The sequence below is a fragment of the Oryza sativa genome, chromosome 2 (genome assembly GCF_034140825.1).
Source record: "Oryza sativa Japonica Group chromosome 2, ASM3414082v1".
Classification (NCBI taxonomy): Eukaryota; Viridiplantae; Streptophyta; class Magnoliopsida; order Poales; family Poaceae; genus Oryza; species Oryza sativa.
This window is the reverse complement of record NC_089036.1, coordinates 33,317,115-33,333,217: the sequence shown is the minus strand read 5'-3', so window position 1 is coordinate 33,333,217 and position 16,103 is coordinate 33,317,115. Positions and strand designations below refer to the sequence as shown.

General features: G+C 44.0%; 3 protein-coding genes across 11 annotated transcripts; 2 read left to right on the top strand and 1 right to left on the bottom strand.

Annotated features, from left to right (window-relative positions):
* Positions 1-1,407: 1,407 nt before the first annotated feature.
* On the top strand, positions 1,408-5,057 carry LOC4330902 (replication protein A 70 kDa DNA-binding subunit A-like). Its single transcript, NM_001401988.1, has 2 exons — positions 1,408-1,924; positions 2,984-5,057. The coding sequence occupies exons 1-2, from the start codon at positions 1,644-1,646 to the stop codon at positions 4,671-4,673; spliced, it is 1,971 nt and encodes a 656-aa protein (NP_001388917.1). The 5' UTR covers positions 1,408-1,643; the 3' UTR covers positions 4,674-5,057.
* A 63-nt stretch (positions 5,058-5,120) lies between these two features.
* On the bottom strand, positions 5,121-9,985 carry LOC4330901 (uncharacterized). Of its 9 annotated transcripts, none has more exons than XM_066307420.1 (10): positions 9,891-9,985; positions 9,551-9,796; positions 9,249-9,392; positions 8,971-9,139; positions 8,713-8,774; positions 7,062-8,018; positions 6,263-6,346; positions 5,812-6,072; positions 5,681-5,737; positions 5,121-5,569 (listed from the first exon to the last, which is right to left on the bottom strand). In XM_066307420.1, the coding sequence occupies exons 3-10, from the start codon at positions 9,348-9,350 to the stop codon at positions 5,396-5,398; spliced, it is 1,866 nt and encodes a 621-aa protein (XP_066163517.1). In that variant the 5' UTR covers positions 9,351-9,392; positions 9,551-9,796; positions 9,891-9,985; the 3' UTR covers positions 5,121-5,395. The 9 variants fall into 9 exon arrangements, with proteins under 9 accessions (XP_066163517.1, XP_015625820.1, XP_015625823.1 ...); XM_015770334.3 differs by having other exon boundaries at positions 5,812-6,075; positions 9,653-9,796; XM_015770337.3 differs by lacking the exon at positions 9,551-9,796 and having other exon boundaries at positions 5,812-6,075; positions 9,249-9,418.
* A 4,155-nt stretch (positions 9,986-14,140) lies between these two features.
* Positions 14,141-15,052, top strand: LOC136355292 (protein BIG GRAIN 1-like A). The gene has a single exon (XM_066307680.1). It carries the CDS (start codon positions 14,141-14,143, stop codon positions 15,050-15,052), a length of 912 nt encoding a protein of 303 aa, XP_066163777.1.
* The last annotated feature ends 1,051 nt before the right edge of the window (positions 15,053-16,103 follow it).

The window sequence follows — 16,103 nt, the reverse complement described above, 5'->3', positions numbered from 1 at the left end:
TAAAATCCCTCGCGCGTTTGGGGTGAAGGGATCCGATGTGTTTTTTGCAGGGATGTGGCCTGGTTTTCCGTGTGTAGGGGAGGGAGATGTCACGGCGCGCGACAGCATTTCTCGTGACAGCCGCTTAACTAAACGCCTCAATCTGAGAGCTGGTCGTCAGGGATCAGCATCTGTCAGGAGGCCGCAACCAGTGGTTCAGCTGCAAGTGTTAAGAACAGTAAATGATCAGCTGGTGGTGGTAGTAGTGCTGCTGCTGCTACTTGCAGTCCCTGCAGTGTCAGCTGAACGTCAGGGGACCCTTCAATTCGCTGGAATTGTACTGCGGTGACATCATACAAACCCTGGACCAAACGAAACAAAACTAGGACCTTGATCACTTGATGCGGCTCGGCTTGGTTGGCTACTGGATTTAACCCACTCTTTGCTTTCGTCCACCCTCGATGGCCGGTTTCCAGTTGAGTAAACAATGTACAGCTTGTGTTGTTCACACCAAAATTAGAAGTTTGGTTGAAATTGGAACGATGTGATGGAAAAGTTAGAAGTTTGTGTGTGTAGAAAAGTTTTGGCATGTTTAGTTCACACTAAACTTCCCCCAAACTCTCAACTTTCTATCACATCACATCCAAAACTTTCCTACTTACATAATCTTCTAACTTTTTTTCCAAACTACCAACTTTCTCCAAACTTCTCCCCAATTTCAGAAACTAAACACAGCCTTTGATGTAATGGGAATGTTGAAAGTTCGAAGAATTATTTTGGAACTAAACACGGCCACAGTTTCTTCATAGATTTGTTGTTACTACTCCAGGAGTACTATCTTTTATACCGGTCAACGCACAGCTTACAGCAAAATGCAATCCCCCCCCCCCTGCTAGTGAACAGTGTCTCATATCCCATCCAATGACCCAAAACCTGCACCTGATTGAACTACTCAATGAGGCTGTATTTAGTTTCTGAAATTAGGAAAAAGTTTAGGGAAAGTTGGTAGTTTGGAAAAAAAAAATAGAAGTTTATGTGAGTAGGAAAGTTTTGGATGTGACGTGATGTGATGAAAAGTTGGAAGTTTGGGGGAAATTTGATGTGAACTAAACATGGCCGCACAATGATAGAAGTGCAATGTGCAAAATGGTAAGCAATCAGCCAATCACCACAATACTGGACCGCGTTATCACTCATCGGTGTCAACCGCTGCGGCAACGTGGGCCGAGGCTTCGAATTCGCCGCGCCGCGTGACGGCCCATCAGAATACGAGATGGGCCGGCCCACCCGCAGCGAACTCATCCCTGCCCAGGCCAGCCCATCCACTCTGGGATATTGTGGCCGTCCGATGCGATCATGCCAAATCTATCCAACGGCTGGTGTATCTGAAGCGTGTCGATGTCTTCCTCCGAAAGGAGCAGCCTCCACATCAACCGCCTCTCTCATTAATTAGCGGACCATTTCTAATTCACCCCTCGCATCTTTTCGAATTTTCGAGAGCTCAAAGCCTCGAACCATTCCCTTCTTCCTCGTCCCAATCCAAGTTCCAACCATCCAGGGCGGGGGTTTTCCCGTTAATCCGCGCCTCTCCGTGTCGGATTGAATTGAAGCGGAGAGGGGGAGGAGGAGGTGGAGGTGGAGGTGGAGGAGGGCGGCGGGTGGCGATGGCGATGGCGAGGCTGACGCCGAACGGCGTGGCGGCGGCGCTGGCGGGGGACACGAACCTGAAGCCGGTGCTGCAGATCGTCGAGCTGCGGGGCGTCCAGGTCAACGGCGCGGGCGTCACGCGCGGGGAGAGGTTCCGGGCGGTGGTCTCCGACGGCACCGCCGCGTCCTCCGCGCTCTTCGCCGCGCAGCTCAGCGACCACGCCCGATCCGGCGCCCTCCGACGCGGCAGCATTGTGCAGCTCAGCGAGTACGTCATCAACGAAGTCGGCCCCAGAAGGTTTTGTTGCCTCCTCCTCCACTTTCCCCCCCATTCCCCTGCCTCTGATCGATGTGTGATTGCGTGCGATTTTTGGCCCGTTTCGTTTTAGGGTTCATGCTTGCCCCTGGTTTTATGTGTGTCAGTCTGCGTGTGGTTTAGATTCCCGCTTTCAGCTAGTTTGCAATTTAAATTAATACTTAGTACTTGCCATTCTGTTGGTAAATTGTCGATGAGCTTCATGTTTCCTACTAGATACTAGTAGAGGTGCATCAAAATTTTTCTGACAATGGTTTTGTTTATGACATCATTTGATCGGTGCTTGTTAACCATTTGTCCAATTGATTTTAATTCTGATTTGAATTATTATTGTCAGAAAGAGGCCTCGGTATTGCAGTACTAATCAGTGGTAACTAAGGCTGTCCTGTGACACAAATTGGTGTTTGTCGATACTCAGTAGTTAATTGGCTGGCATTAGTATTAACGATTACAAAATAGTGTGATATATGTGCTTGGGTAGCCTTTGGTGTTCGCCATTTCTGGCAGGTAGCATGTCAAACGATGAAGGTAATATGGTCAGTTTGACTACTACACACTTTACAGTGTTGTCTGATTTAGTTCACTAATTTAGTTGTGTGCCTTTTTTTCTCTAGCCAACAAATCGCCATGTTTGGGTGCATCGATTTGGCCAATGTAGTTAGATATTGATCAGCATTAATGCTGCAACTGTCTGGTGCTGTGAACAGTTTGGGTCTAAGTACTAAGTATTTTTTATCTTTTAGCTGTAGCCATTCAGTTCAACACAACACCGTACTAAATGCATTTCTTTTGTATCTGGTTCATAAGTAATTGGAAGCATAGTTGTGTCCATTCAAATCATGTTGGCAAGGCGACAAATGCAAAAGTGAAGATAAGTTTCTGACCAAAAGGTGTTGTAATTAAACATAGTATTCATGTAGCAGTGTGAATCATCATATTCTGAGCCTTTTGCATTCTTATTTTCAACTGATCTACTGGTTGATAGAGCAGAATCAAGAATTGTTTTTTGTTGGTTGAGCTGACTTGTTGCAATACCTGTAGGATTATTGTCATTCTGAACCTGGAAGTTCTTGTTTCGGAGTGTGAGATAATTGGGAATCCTACAGCGCTTTCAGAAACTGGATCTCCTATCCCAAATCCGACAAGAGTAGAGCAATTTAACGGAGCACCTCAATATGGTTTGATGGCAGGGAACTCATCAAATACAACCACAAAGCCTAGTGACAATGTTCCATTGTTCCAAAATTCGATGGCAGGAAACTCCTCTAACTTTGCCACTAGGCCCAGTGACAAAGTTCCGGTCTTCCAACCAACAGTCCAGCCATCTTATCGCCCTGCACCTAATTACAAAAACCATGGAGCAATCATGAAAAATGAAGCCCCTGCTAGAATAATCCCCATATCTGCTTTAAATCCTTATCAAGGCCGCTGGGCTATCAAGGCTAGAGTTACTGCCAAGGGAGATATCCGCCGATACCATAATGCTAAAGGTGATGGGAAAGTATTCTCTTTTGACTTGCTTGATTCTGATGGGGGAGAGATACGGGTGACATGCTTCAATGCTCTTCTTGATCGATTCTATGAAGTTGTGGAAGTTGGTAAGGTCTATGTGGTATCAAGAGGAAACTTGAGACCTGCACAGAAGAACTATAACCATCTTAACAATGAGTGGGAGATTTTATTGGAGAATGGATCAACTGTGGATCTTTGTCCTGATGAGAACAGTTCCATTCCCACCCAGCGGTTTGACTTCAGACCGATCAATGAAATTGAGGATGCCCAGAACAATGCTATCCTTGACATCATAGGTGTTGTTACATCGGTCAATCCTTGCACCACAATACAGAGGAAAAATGGCATGGAAACTCAGAAAAGAACTATGAACCTGAAGGATATGTCTGGTCGAAGTGTTGAGGTAACCATGTGGGGTGACTTTTGCAACAGAGAAGGCTCACAGCTTCAAGGAATGGTTGAACGTGGGATCTTTCCTGTGCTGGCTGTCAAAGCAGGAAAAGTGAGTGATTTCAGTGGCAAGTCTGTCGGCACAATTTCTTCAACTCAGCTCTTCATCAACCCTGATTCTGCTGAAGCTCATAGTCTCAGGCAATGGTTTGATAGTGGAGGAAGAGATGCTTCTACTCAGTCCATATCCAGAGATATCACGCCTGGAGCATCAAGGAATGAGATCCGAAAGACAGTAGCACAGATCAAGGATGAAGGTCTTGGAATGGGGGACAAACCTGACTGGATTACGGTGAAAGCCACCGTTATATTCTTCAAGAATGAGTCCTTCTTCTACACAGCTTGCCCTAACATGATTGGCGACAGGCAGTGCAATAAGAAGGTGACAAAGAGTACTAATGGCAATTGGACCTGTGACAAATGCGATAGGGAGTTTGAAGAGTGCGACTACAGGTATCTCCTGCAGTTTCAGATTCAAGATCACTCGGGAACAGCTTGGGTGACAGCATTCCAGGAGGCTGGGCAGGAGTTGCTTGGCTGCTCGGCAACAGAGCTCAACGCACTTAAGGAGCGCGAGGACCCTCGGTTTGCAGACACCATGCTCAATTGCTTGTTTCAGGAATATCTGCTCAGGCTGAAGGTCAAAGAAGAATCATACGGCGATGAGCGCAAAGTGAAGAACACCGCGGTCAAAGTGGAGAAGGTTGATCCTTCGGGTGAAAGTAAATTTCTGCTGGATTTGATCTCCAAGTCCTCGGCGCTACATTAGCAGACTGTGCTACTCTATCAGCTGCTCGCTCGTGCGTGGTGAGGTGAGCGAGGTGAGGTGTTGCAGTGCCCATAGCCCTCGCCCTCCTGCTCGATTTTTGTGCCGGTACTTTAATATTAACGCCACTTAATAGTTTATATCCAGATTAGTGCTTTAATAGTTTATATCCAGATTAGTGCTGATATTTCCATTTTTGTGCCGGTACTTTAATATTAACGCCACTTAATGTATCAGCTTTTATACCTTTTTCTCGATCAAATGATTGCCTTCTAGCTGCAGTGCAATTTCTCCCTTAGTTTTGGTTTGTACATGCCTGCAAAGCCTTACTCTGTCGCGACTAAGAAATCTCTTGTGCTCTTCCATGCAATCGAACATCTGTTTTACATTCGCAAGGCTATTAGGACTTGGGTTAGATGCAAACAAGCGGATCCAGAGAAGAAGTTAATATCCGTGCAAACGAAAAAGGAGCATTTATTCTTTCAATAACAAGGTGTTTAAGGTGACTATGTCAATCTCAAGGTACGTTAGTCAAATCTCTCGGAGAACATAGGAAGTGTTCGTGTGTAGAAAAAGGAGCAAACAATACATACGTCGACTCTTTCTTTTGCACGAGAACGCGAGTCGCGATCACAACTTTGCTATACAAGTGTGGTATTCACAGACGTCCAAAAGCGTACATCAATCTCAGTGGTTTCCCCCTCTATTTGCATGCAACACGTGGATCACAAGAAACCCGAAACTTTCCCCTGTACAACCGTAGTGCTCTGCCCTGAAAACTTGATCGGCACTCTCACGTCGCCAGCTTGAGACTGCATCTCAGCCAGTTTTTTTACTCGTAGCAGAATCGACACTGGTATCGGTATGGCAGAAGGATTGCTCTTCCGTGGACAAACACCCTGTTCAGTGGCAAAGAGAAAGTTGGGTAAATAAATCAAGATGCAAAGCAAAGGGGAAAAAATGCCAGAACGTGAGAAAGTAGGTCGAACAGAACAGCCTGTTCATCATACATCGTTTTCAGTGGAAAGTTGTGTCTGGCTGGCCCTGATCAGATTCCGCCATTTGTCCTGAATAAGCATCATGATTCATTAGAAGAAATAAAATGCACGAACAAACCTAGGAGTTGAAAAGGCAATTGCACCTTAAGATCCACCGAGGTGCGGTACGAATATGATGAGAAGGCTAGTCTTCTAATCTCGGACCATTTGCCAGCCCCATATCGGGCCACACCATCGACCAGCTTCACAACCTCACACAATGTCCATGCTCGATGATGCTTCCGCTTCCCACCCCGCTTTGTTTTGGGATTGTCATCAGAGTCGCAAAAATCCTTGTCCTGCAGACCCTGAACATCCTTTTCACAAGATGTTTCTACATGTACTCCTTTCTTCCCAGTGTTCTTCTGCTAGCAAGTTGAAGAAAAATATTATATAACACATAATACAGAAGTAGATTACACAGCATTAAGCCATTGAGGTACTATGTGTTTCAAATATATTTCTAGTCAGTACTTCATTCTGAAGTTGGATTTTCACTATATTGTCCAACATGAAGAAACATCATACTAGTGGAACTTCTATGGCTTTGCTTACATGGTTCTTCCGTTCACCTTCCTTTTCCAAATTCACTACATCTGCAGCAGGGGCCTCAGTACATTCCACAGAAGGCTCAGGATCCTGATGCAATAAAAAAAGGATTCAGGTAGCTACATTGAGATAATTATACCAAATCTAATAGCGTATGACACATGAAAATATGGTTTTGTCCTAAATTATTCTGAATTGGTATATGGTGCAATATGGTACATCAGATCAAATGGAATATTGGCACAATGATGAGGAAACTATCAAATAAAGACTACAATGGCAAAATCAGTTAACAAAAAGTTCAGAGATTTCCCACATTTAATTTATGAAATATAGCACACGGTGTTTGTAGGAAGTACCATGGGCAAAGAGTGAAATTGTGAAAAAGAAAATTAATAATCTGCTTGATTGAAAATGGGCATGAGTCTTTAGTTAGTTGGCTTCCAAGAACATTTTCCCTTAGATAAGTTTCTTAGGTCAGATGCATTCTGAGCAGGAAGCAATTTACAGGCCAAAATGCGTTAACATAATGCTTTATGGAAATCCATATTATTTTGATAAATAGAGAAGGTACTTGCAATCTCATATCAAAAGAAGAAATTCTAAAAAGGAGCAGAAAAAGGAAGCATCTAACATAAAAAGAGGACATCCCTAAAATAGTTCCAAAAATGGAGTAACCAAATATATTGTTGGTCCTGTATACTTGTATAGTAATCGAATATTTGCGCAAATGTCACAATGATAATAAATGGTAGTCAAATTGTCCAGAGCTGGAAGATTATATAATGCATAGGTAGACAATTACCAAAAATGGAATGAAGTTACTCCTAGGGCGCCCCCTTCTCATCCTTGAAACATAAGGCACATGCACACTACACCCTCCAAGAGTATCTTCTCTAGTAGGATAGGCTGTGCTCAACGAATCAACCTCATGCAAAGGCGCTATCCGTGGTCTCAATAACACCTCATCATATACATGCCTTTTTCCAGGTGAAGAAAGTCTCCCAGTGGATTCATGAGTGTCAATATCTGAGAGCTCCTCAATGTATCTTTTTGTTGGCTTTCTAATTCTCTTAGTAGTTCCTTGTTCGGCAAAAATAGTTACTTGTGGTTCATCATTATCTGTTGGTACTCTTTTGAGTCTCTTGGACGATCTCTGTTGCTCCTCACTATGATAGGAAAGACTTGATGGTAAATCTCTCTCATGTCCAGGATTCATTACTTGGTCCCTAACCAAATTAGCCTCAAGTTCCATCTTTGGTATTGCTTCAACCACTGGTATTTCTTGTTTGGCACCCATGGCAATAACTTTATAATCCCTAACAACACAACCTGAACTTGGAACATCACATGAATTGATCAACCCCATTGCAATCCGTCTTTTGAGCCATAGCTTGTCCTTGACAGTAGTTTGACGCCCAAATGTGGCTCTAAATGCTTCCTGAAGTTCTCTCATTGTAAGATCATCCAAGCAGACTTCTCCCTTTAAAATGGAAAAATCAGGAACTGAACTAGTAACCCCAGAAACAGATTGTCCTGCAGATGCCTCATTTACAGGTTTCGAGCAGGCATCAGCCTTTTCTTTATCAGAAGAAAGGTCATTTAATACTGTTGATTTTGTAGTCTCAGTCGAAGCATTGTCCTGTTGGGCAATGATATTTGCCCCTTGTTCTGTATTTAGTTTATCCAGCTGCTGGTCATGAACAGCTGAACAATTTGAAGGAAGAACTATCGAATCATTCAATGTACATAACCTGTCTTCCTGTGAAATGATATGCATCTATTTAGTGTTACATCAACTTGAATATGTAGATTGAAAGAAGATGTATACAGGTGCATGTTTAGTGGATGGTTTTAAGGGAAGTGCTCAAATAAAAATAGATTGCCCTGGGATTGTATTTCACACAGATCAATCTCTTATTACCACATCTTTCAATGATCTACAGTCAGTCAGATATGTCTCACCGCATATCCTGTGTTCACTTAAAGAACTCAGCATCTTCTCATTACATTGAAGCTCATCCCATAGTTTTGATCCATCCATCCATCTCTATGTCAGTTCTTGATGACGATAAAAATATGTTCCTAACTAGTACTAAACAAAGTTGTTACATACAAAAGTGGAATTTGTTGAGACCGCATACAATTGAACTTTGAACTGCTAATTAGACAAAAAAGAACTAATCCATATTTTTACCATGCCAGAATTAGCTTGAAAAAAATGACCACAGAGGTACCTAAGAACAAACTAAACCTATTATCTAATAGAATTAACATACTATCTGGTCATAAAATGCTTATACTCAATCGAAGATACTTCACTTCGATTAGTGAGGGTATTGAATGAAACAGAAAATAGGTTTAGTGAATCATGTTCATGATGCACAATGGATAAGCAATATACCTCATAGGTTTAGTGAATCATGTTCATGATGCACAATGGATAAGCAATATACCTCTAAGCCAGCATCTAACTTTTGTGTCTGTACATCTGCAGTGTCTAATTTGGAAGGCCCCTCTGTGAAAATATAGTAATAAGTCAACATCTCAAGTAATCAAACCAATCGAATCAATTCATTAATCATGCTAGCTTGCAAACTACAATTTATCCTCACATGGCATGATATTCAGTTATCGATCTAAGGAAGTATGATCACCCAAACAGAAATGACAATAAAGTAGAAATTGAGATAGAATAATATTTCTGAGGGCACCTTCAAACTCAGGCTTCTTCACTATGCAATCATTAGTAAAATATTCCTCCACATGTGTTACATCGTCAATAGAAGGCAGATCATCATCAACCTTCTCATCATGAAGGAAAGTTTCAAACTGTAAGACCTCATCCTCCGTAGCAGGAATAAGTGTTCCATCACCTTCAACCTGAACATTTTATTTTAAAGAAAATGTGTTTCTCAAAGAACTGACTAAACAATTGGAACCAATTATGTATATTAGTGTATAGCCAATAGACCCTATGATGAGAACTTACCCGAACTAACTGGTAAACAACAGGATCAGAATTGTCATTCTTATCAAAGTCATTATCATCACTTCTGTTGTCCAGAGCATCTTGTGGACCACCCACCTCCATAGATCAGTACAAGCTTCATCCAATACCCTTACTAATCGAAGTCTACCAAGGTGAAATTCTACAGTCAGCTAATAAGTTTAGGATTAAGATTAAGTCAATTAAGTAATTCAGCAATCCTGGAGAGTAGAGAGAACAAATATAAAGAACATTTGCAAGGATTTATGACTAAACAAAAGGATTCAGGTAATTGTTGGACAGACTATTGCGATATGATCCACGCTATCTTTAGGCACCACTCTTTTTCCCCTATTACAAAATGAGCAAATCCATGTGTGGTGGGAATGACAAAAGCGATCACACACCATAGTGAGATCCTCAAAATCCCACCAAAAACTACTGAACTGGCAGACAGGGGCGGATCCAACTTGGGACATGGGGGAACAAACAAACTGTTTCTTGTATTAAGGTTAAGGCTCTGAAATCAATAGAAGAAGCTTCTTCCAGATCTAGAAGAGAAACTAGGGTTAACGCAAGCAAATTCCAGACAAAAGTACTCCCGGTGGGAGAGAGATGAACCAGAAAGAGGATGTGGATGCTCACCAGGATCCCCTCCCCCTGCTCTGCGCGCCAGACGGAGATCGGCGCCCCTCCCCTGTTCAGCCGCGAGATGGCGCAAGGAGCGGAGGAGACGAGACGGGGGATTTTCTTTTACGCGAAGGGAAGGGGGAGATACGGAGATACTCGAGCTGCTCCACTCTATCTCAGTTTTTTTACTTTAAAACTGCACTTAAAGTTTGAGATGGATAATCTTGTGCTACTTCATAATATGATATTTCGAAATTTTTGTTCAATTTTGAACACTTTTTGTTCCATGGATAATTGCGTGAGTTAATTAAAAAAATTATACAGTGATAATGGAGTCTAACTAGAGGGCGATGGTATATTATACTCCCTCCGTCCTAAATTATAGGCGTCCTCCTTTTAAGAAAAATCAAGCTCAGTAACTTTTAACTAACAATCATACTAAATATATATACGCTAAGTATTATACATGTTACTTCCTCCGTTTCACAATGTAAGTCATTCTATCATTGCCCACATTCATATAGATATTAATGAATCTAGGCACATATATATGTCTAGATTCATTAACATCAATATGAATGTGGGAAATGCTAGAATGACTTACATTGTAAAACGGATGAAGTATATCACTAGATTTATATTTTAAAGTAGTTTCATGTGATGCTAATTTTATATTCGTTGGCAACAAAATATAGAGTAAATTAATGGTTAGAGTATGTCAGTAAAGACCATGTAAGAAAAATACATGCCTTATAATTTGAGACGGATGGAATAGAAGTTAAGCAAAATACGATATCATATTATATAACGAGTCAAAATCAGTGACACAATGAATTCTCTTTGAAAAATAATATAGTCGAATCGTTTTTTTTATTTTAGTCATAATAGAACTTTTTTTTACCTAAACATGATTGGGGGACTTTGAGAGAAGATAGGAAGAGGGGATAATGTCACTAGCCAAAACACATGGGGGGAGGGGAAGTTGCTTACATCCATGGTATGTTTTGATAATATACTATTATTATTAATTTTGTTCTTCACTGTAATACGATGTAAAACTAAAAAATTAACATATATTACTATTTCATTATTCACTTTTCTTCTTATTTTCTCGATCTTTTTTATTTTCAATGACAATATTGCTAGAGGTCCGCGGAGCCGATAACCATGTGGGGGTATTTCAATGAAGCTAATTTTGCATAGTAGATATTGCTAACTATTATCTATAAACTTAGTCAAATTTGTTTAAGCTTGACAGTCAAAGTGACTCATAATATGAAATAGAGGGGTAGTTGCATGCCTATGCATTACAATATGATCTATAGATAAAAATATGATTTAGTTTATTTCTAATCCATTTTTATGAGATGTTGGCTTTTTTTATTTCTTTAAAGAAGTTATTTAGGGTATAGTTTTTTGAAAAGTGAGGTCAATTTTTTAAGGGAGAAGGAGCATTAATACTTAGATGGATTCTTTTTTATTTCTTTAAAAGTTTTTTAAGGAGAAGAGAATTTTTTTTTTGAAAGATATAGGAATATGTTTTTAAAATAATTAATATCTCCCTCACTGTCGCTCACCCCCTTGTCGTCTTAGGTACTCCTCTAGGCTTTAACTTTTCGATTTCGAAGTAAAAAAATCGCTCTTCACTGGTTTACCAAATCCGATCAAAAACGATAAAAACCAACGATTTTTAGTCAACGCCGTACGGAAAACTAGCTAATACCGACCGGTTTTCATAAATTCAGACCTAACAGTTTCACAAAAGTCAACTGGTTTTCATGAAATTCCATCGGTTTTATGAACCGTGCCACCCTCCGCTGCCTTCTCTCCCTCCCACCTTCCTCAGTACACTCCTCCTCCACAGACCACAGCTAGTCGTCGTGCCAGCCTGCTCGTACATTGGAGCCGAATCTAGTTCGAGAAAGAACCACCATGATGACTATCAGGAGGAAAATAAACATGGCGGGCGCTAACAGGTATGGTGGTAAGAGCAGGTACAATAGCTGTCTATAAACCAGCTATAAAACATATTTTAAAGAGTTAAAAGAAAAGAGAGAAGAGCAGCTGGCTACAGATCTGTAGCTAGCTGCAGCACGAACTTCAAAACGTAATATTTGTATGACATTGTGGGACCATATATTAATAATACAATAAACAATTATTGTATAAATTGACTATTATATTGGTTATAGATGATTTATAGCTAGTAGTGAGCTATACTATTGAACTTGCTCTAAGCCCATCGTCGACAAGAGCTCGTTAGGCTGCATCCAAGAGACAATGTCGCAACGTGGGAGCAGAGCAGAGAAAGACATGCGGAGCTCTCGTCGCGGGCTCATGCTCAAAGGGAGAGTACACTTCTCGTCGGAGCTTCTCGTCCACCCACGGAACAGGCCGGCATCAGGGACCCGGAGTCCCGGACACACGCGGGCGGGAAGTTTAGGCCCATCTCGATTTTACTAGCTGCGTGGCCAGCGTGGGAGCGTGCGGCGTTGCCAACCGCCAACCATGGCACGCGCGCACGGGACGAGGCGCGTCGGCTGCCGGGAGAGCGCCACCGCGCCAGGCGCCCGTGACGTGCATGCGACGGCGTGGCCGCCCCGTGCGGGACGTTTCAAACAAAAACATAGGCAGATTGGTCGTGCGACGACGTGCGATAAAAAGTGGAGGAAGCCTAGACTAGACGAGACAAGCTGCGTGCGTGTGCGCGTAGTGGCCAATGTGGGGGCGGCTGCGGCGCAGTTGATCATTAGCCGCGGCGCAATGTCGCGGTGGATTCGCTTTCCTTTCGTCGTCCGGTGGACCGCGCGCCCATATGCGATGCGCCGCTGCGCGAAAGGGAGGATCGCGAAGAGACGTGCGGAGGACGCGCGCGAAGACTATCAGTGTGGGCCTGACTCGTGAACTCTTTTGGGAACGTTTTTGCTGCAGCGAGTCGATGTACGTGCACGTCTGGATCACCATATTCTAGTGTACCGACCAGTGTTCAACACATCAATCATTTTATTTTAGATAATAGAATAAACATCCCGGCATTTACTTATCAGAGCTACATCCAATTATTACAAAGTATCACTTTAACAAAATGTGTAGTTTAAATGAAATTAAACACACCCAACAAAATAAAAAACCAAACCAAGATAAGAAGAACACATTTATTAAAGTCTGTTTATGAATTTCCATCCATAGCTTAAAAAGAGTTGCATAACCGTCGTCTTAAGCATCAATCATGGTGGGTGGTGTTTCATCGCCAATTTACTTTGTAGGGTTCAGGTTTATAAGTTAGTTTTTTATACAAGCTTTTGCGTCGGCACTGGCCTGCACCATCATGAACCGTAGTTAGAAAAAGAGCACGATTCGAATATCTTACAAGGAAAGAAATTGTTCATTGTATCCAGCAGAGAAACGATGCACCACCCCCGCGCCTTTCTTTGCTCCGGGAAAGAGCTCGCTTTGCCGCTCGACGGAAAGCTTCTCTGTTTTATGAACTAACTAACGACACGTACGTTAATCTAGCATCCCTAGCATCCGGCTAAACGGGCTAAAGTAAATGGAAATCAGTGAACGGAGCACATGCATGCCATACGGAAGGGCCCTAATAGTCACAAAAATTTCCGATCGTCCAAATACCGTTTTCATACCGAGCGTCATTTTTTTTATATAAGAGGTACCGTTTACAACCGTTACCAAGTATTGCAAATTCTAATTTCTTTCTGCATCATACTGATATCAACGCCGAGTAATTTAAATGATAAATATGATCAATCACCGATTGATTGAGCGTCGGTTTCGAAGAGATGCTATCGATTCTCGTTGTTTTCACTCACTACATCTTTTTTTTCGCGAACTCATCACTCACTACATCGATAGACTGTTTTACTGTTAACGCTTCAATTTCCACTGCGGGAGAAAGAAAATGTACAAATTGTCGACGGGCAGTGTCTTTGCATGACTCGAGTTTCGCTTTACCAGCACGCCGTCACCGCGCGCCGCGCAGAGCCCTCACCGTCCGTTCCTCCCCAACAAACTCCACCGCTGGGGAAGAGACGAGCAACTAAAAAAAAAAAAGGCGAAAACTCGAGTGCGCGCAGTGTCATCCGCCCCCGTTTCCACCTGTGCGCGCGCGCGGCGTTTTTCAACCCCCACGGACACCTCCGCACGAACGCACCAACCAAACCAAAAAGCCCCTGCGAATCTGTGATCCTCTCTCCCTCGCCGCGATCGCGTTCGTCCCACGGCCGCGCGCGCGTCGCGGGGGCGTCACTATGTCTCCGCACCACAGCGGCCGTCTCGCGCCGCCGCGCCGCAACCGGGAGAACCCGTCCTTCTCCGCCGCGCTGCTCGACGCCATCTACCACTCCCTCGACGCCGATGGCAGCTTGCCGGCGTCCCCCGCCGACGCCGAGGGGTCACCGGTGCCCGGACGCCGCCGCCGTCCTTCGCAGTGCAACAACCTGTCGCCGTCTGCTTCTTCCGTGCGGTCGCCGCGGCTGCAGAAGACGCCGCGGCCGTGTCGCGTGCGGCCTGACCCACAGCCTTCGCTTCTCTTGCCGCCGCCGCAGCCGCCGCCGCCGATGCCGGAGTCAACAGGAGACGTCGCGGAGAAGAAGAGGGGCAGAAGGAAGAACAAGAATGGTGCCAAGTCGGCGCCATTCGCGTGCCTTCTGAATGCTCTGCTTTGCAACAGGAGGTCAGCCAGGTCGGCCGAGCCGACGACGCCGCGGGCTCTGGCGGTGGCGCCGGCGGCAGTGGCAGTCACCGCCGCTGAGCCGGCGTCCGCGAGGTCGATCCTGTCGTCGCGCGCTTCCCGGCGACAGCCCGCGGCGACGGGTGGGATCCTGACTCCGGCGAGGCGGGCAGTGCGGTTCTCGCCGGTGGCGGTCGTGGTGGACGACGGCGAGCACGGGTGCCGGGACGCCGGGGTGGCGAGGCTGCGCGGCGCGGAGAGGGAGGTGGCCGCGGCGCAGGAGTCGGCGGCGGAGGCGGAGAGGAGGGTGGAAGAGCTGCTGCGCGCGCTCGGCGTGGCGGAGGAGAGCGAGAGGGCCAAGGAGAGCAGCGAGTCCAGCTCCGACCTGTTCGAGCTCGAGAGCTTGCCGGCGTTCGACGACGCCGAGCTGCCGCGGCCGCGAGCTGCCGCCGGACTCGTGCTGGCACGTCCGCGACCTCGCGTTTGTTGAGAGTTGCACACAAGAATTAATACCTCTTCTTCGACGTGTAAGCTCAATGCAGCTATGCAGCGTGCTTACGCTTGTCTGGATGCTGAATGGCTGATGAATGTTTGGAAATGGCACTGCATTGTCGAGTGAAAAACAAGTACAGGCATAGCATTTTGCATGGGGCTATCACATGGCGCTTTGTTGTTTTCCCTGCCACAGAAAAGAGTGTAATAAATTTCACCATGGTGCCCAGGTTTCTCCAGCCGGCCCGGCAGATTTGTTACTCTGATGTCTTTCTGCCCGTTGTTTCCATACAAGCAAGTAATTTTTTTAAAAAAAGAGATTTGGAACGAGAGACCTCCAAACATTTTTTTTAAGAAAAAAAAATGAGTGTATTAGGGATTGAACACAATATTTCAGGGTTGAAGCCATACACCCATTACCATTGCACTACCAAGTACATCTCCATACAAGTAATTGATTGTGTTACTTCCATTGTTTATCTACAATTCTACAAACGTAGGGCTGTTTTGGTTTGACGTCATACTTATCTTACTAGATATTTGGTAACTTTAAGTAGTAGTTGTTTGGATTGCTTTCAATCTTTACCAAATCAATACAATTAATACTACTATTCTACTATACTAAAACTGGGTACTGCCAAATCATACCCAAAATTTGACACTACTAATAAATTAGTGGGATGGTAGAGAACCAAACAAATCCGTACTACCGTAAGTTTGTCTTACAAAACAATTTCAAACTCCCTTGTCGTGTTAACTTTTTCAAACGTTTTGAGGTCAAGAATGCTGTCAAAGAAACTCTTTCGTTCTAGAACACAATTTATATTTATGAAATAAAGGGGGAAAAAGGAAAAAGAAGAACATATCCATGCATCTCAGAGTAGTTCAGGAAGAACATGACCTGCGCAGGACGCTGCTTGTTGGGCAAAAACATTTGGGCTAGTTGGCCTAGCTCTGTATCGCACATATGGCCCATCGGCTCACATGACGAAACGGGCCGGAAATTCCACTCTCCTGGACTCCTGCGCTTGGAGCCGGCCCAAACCAAA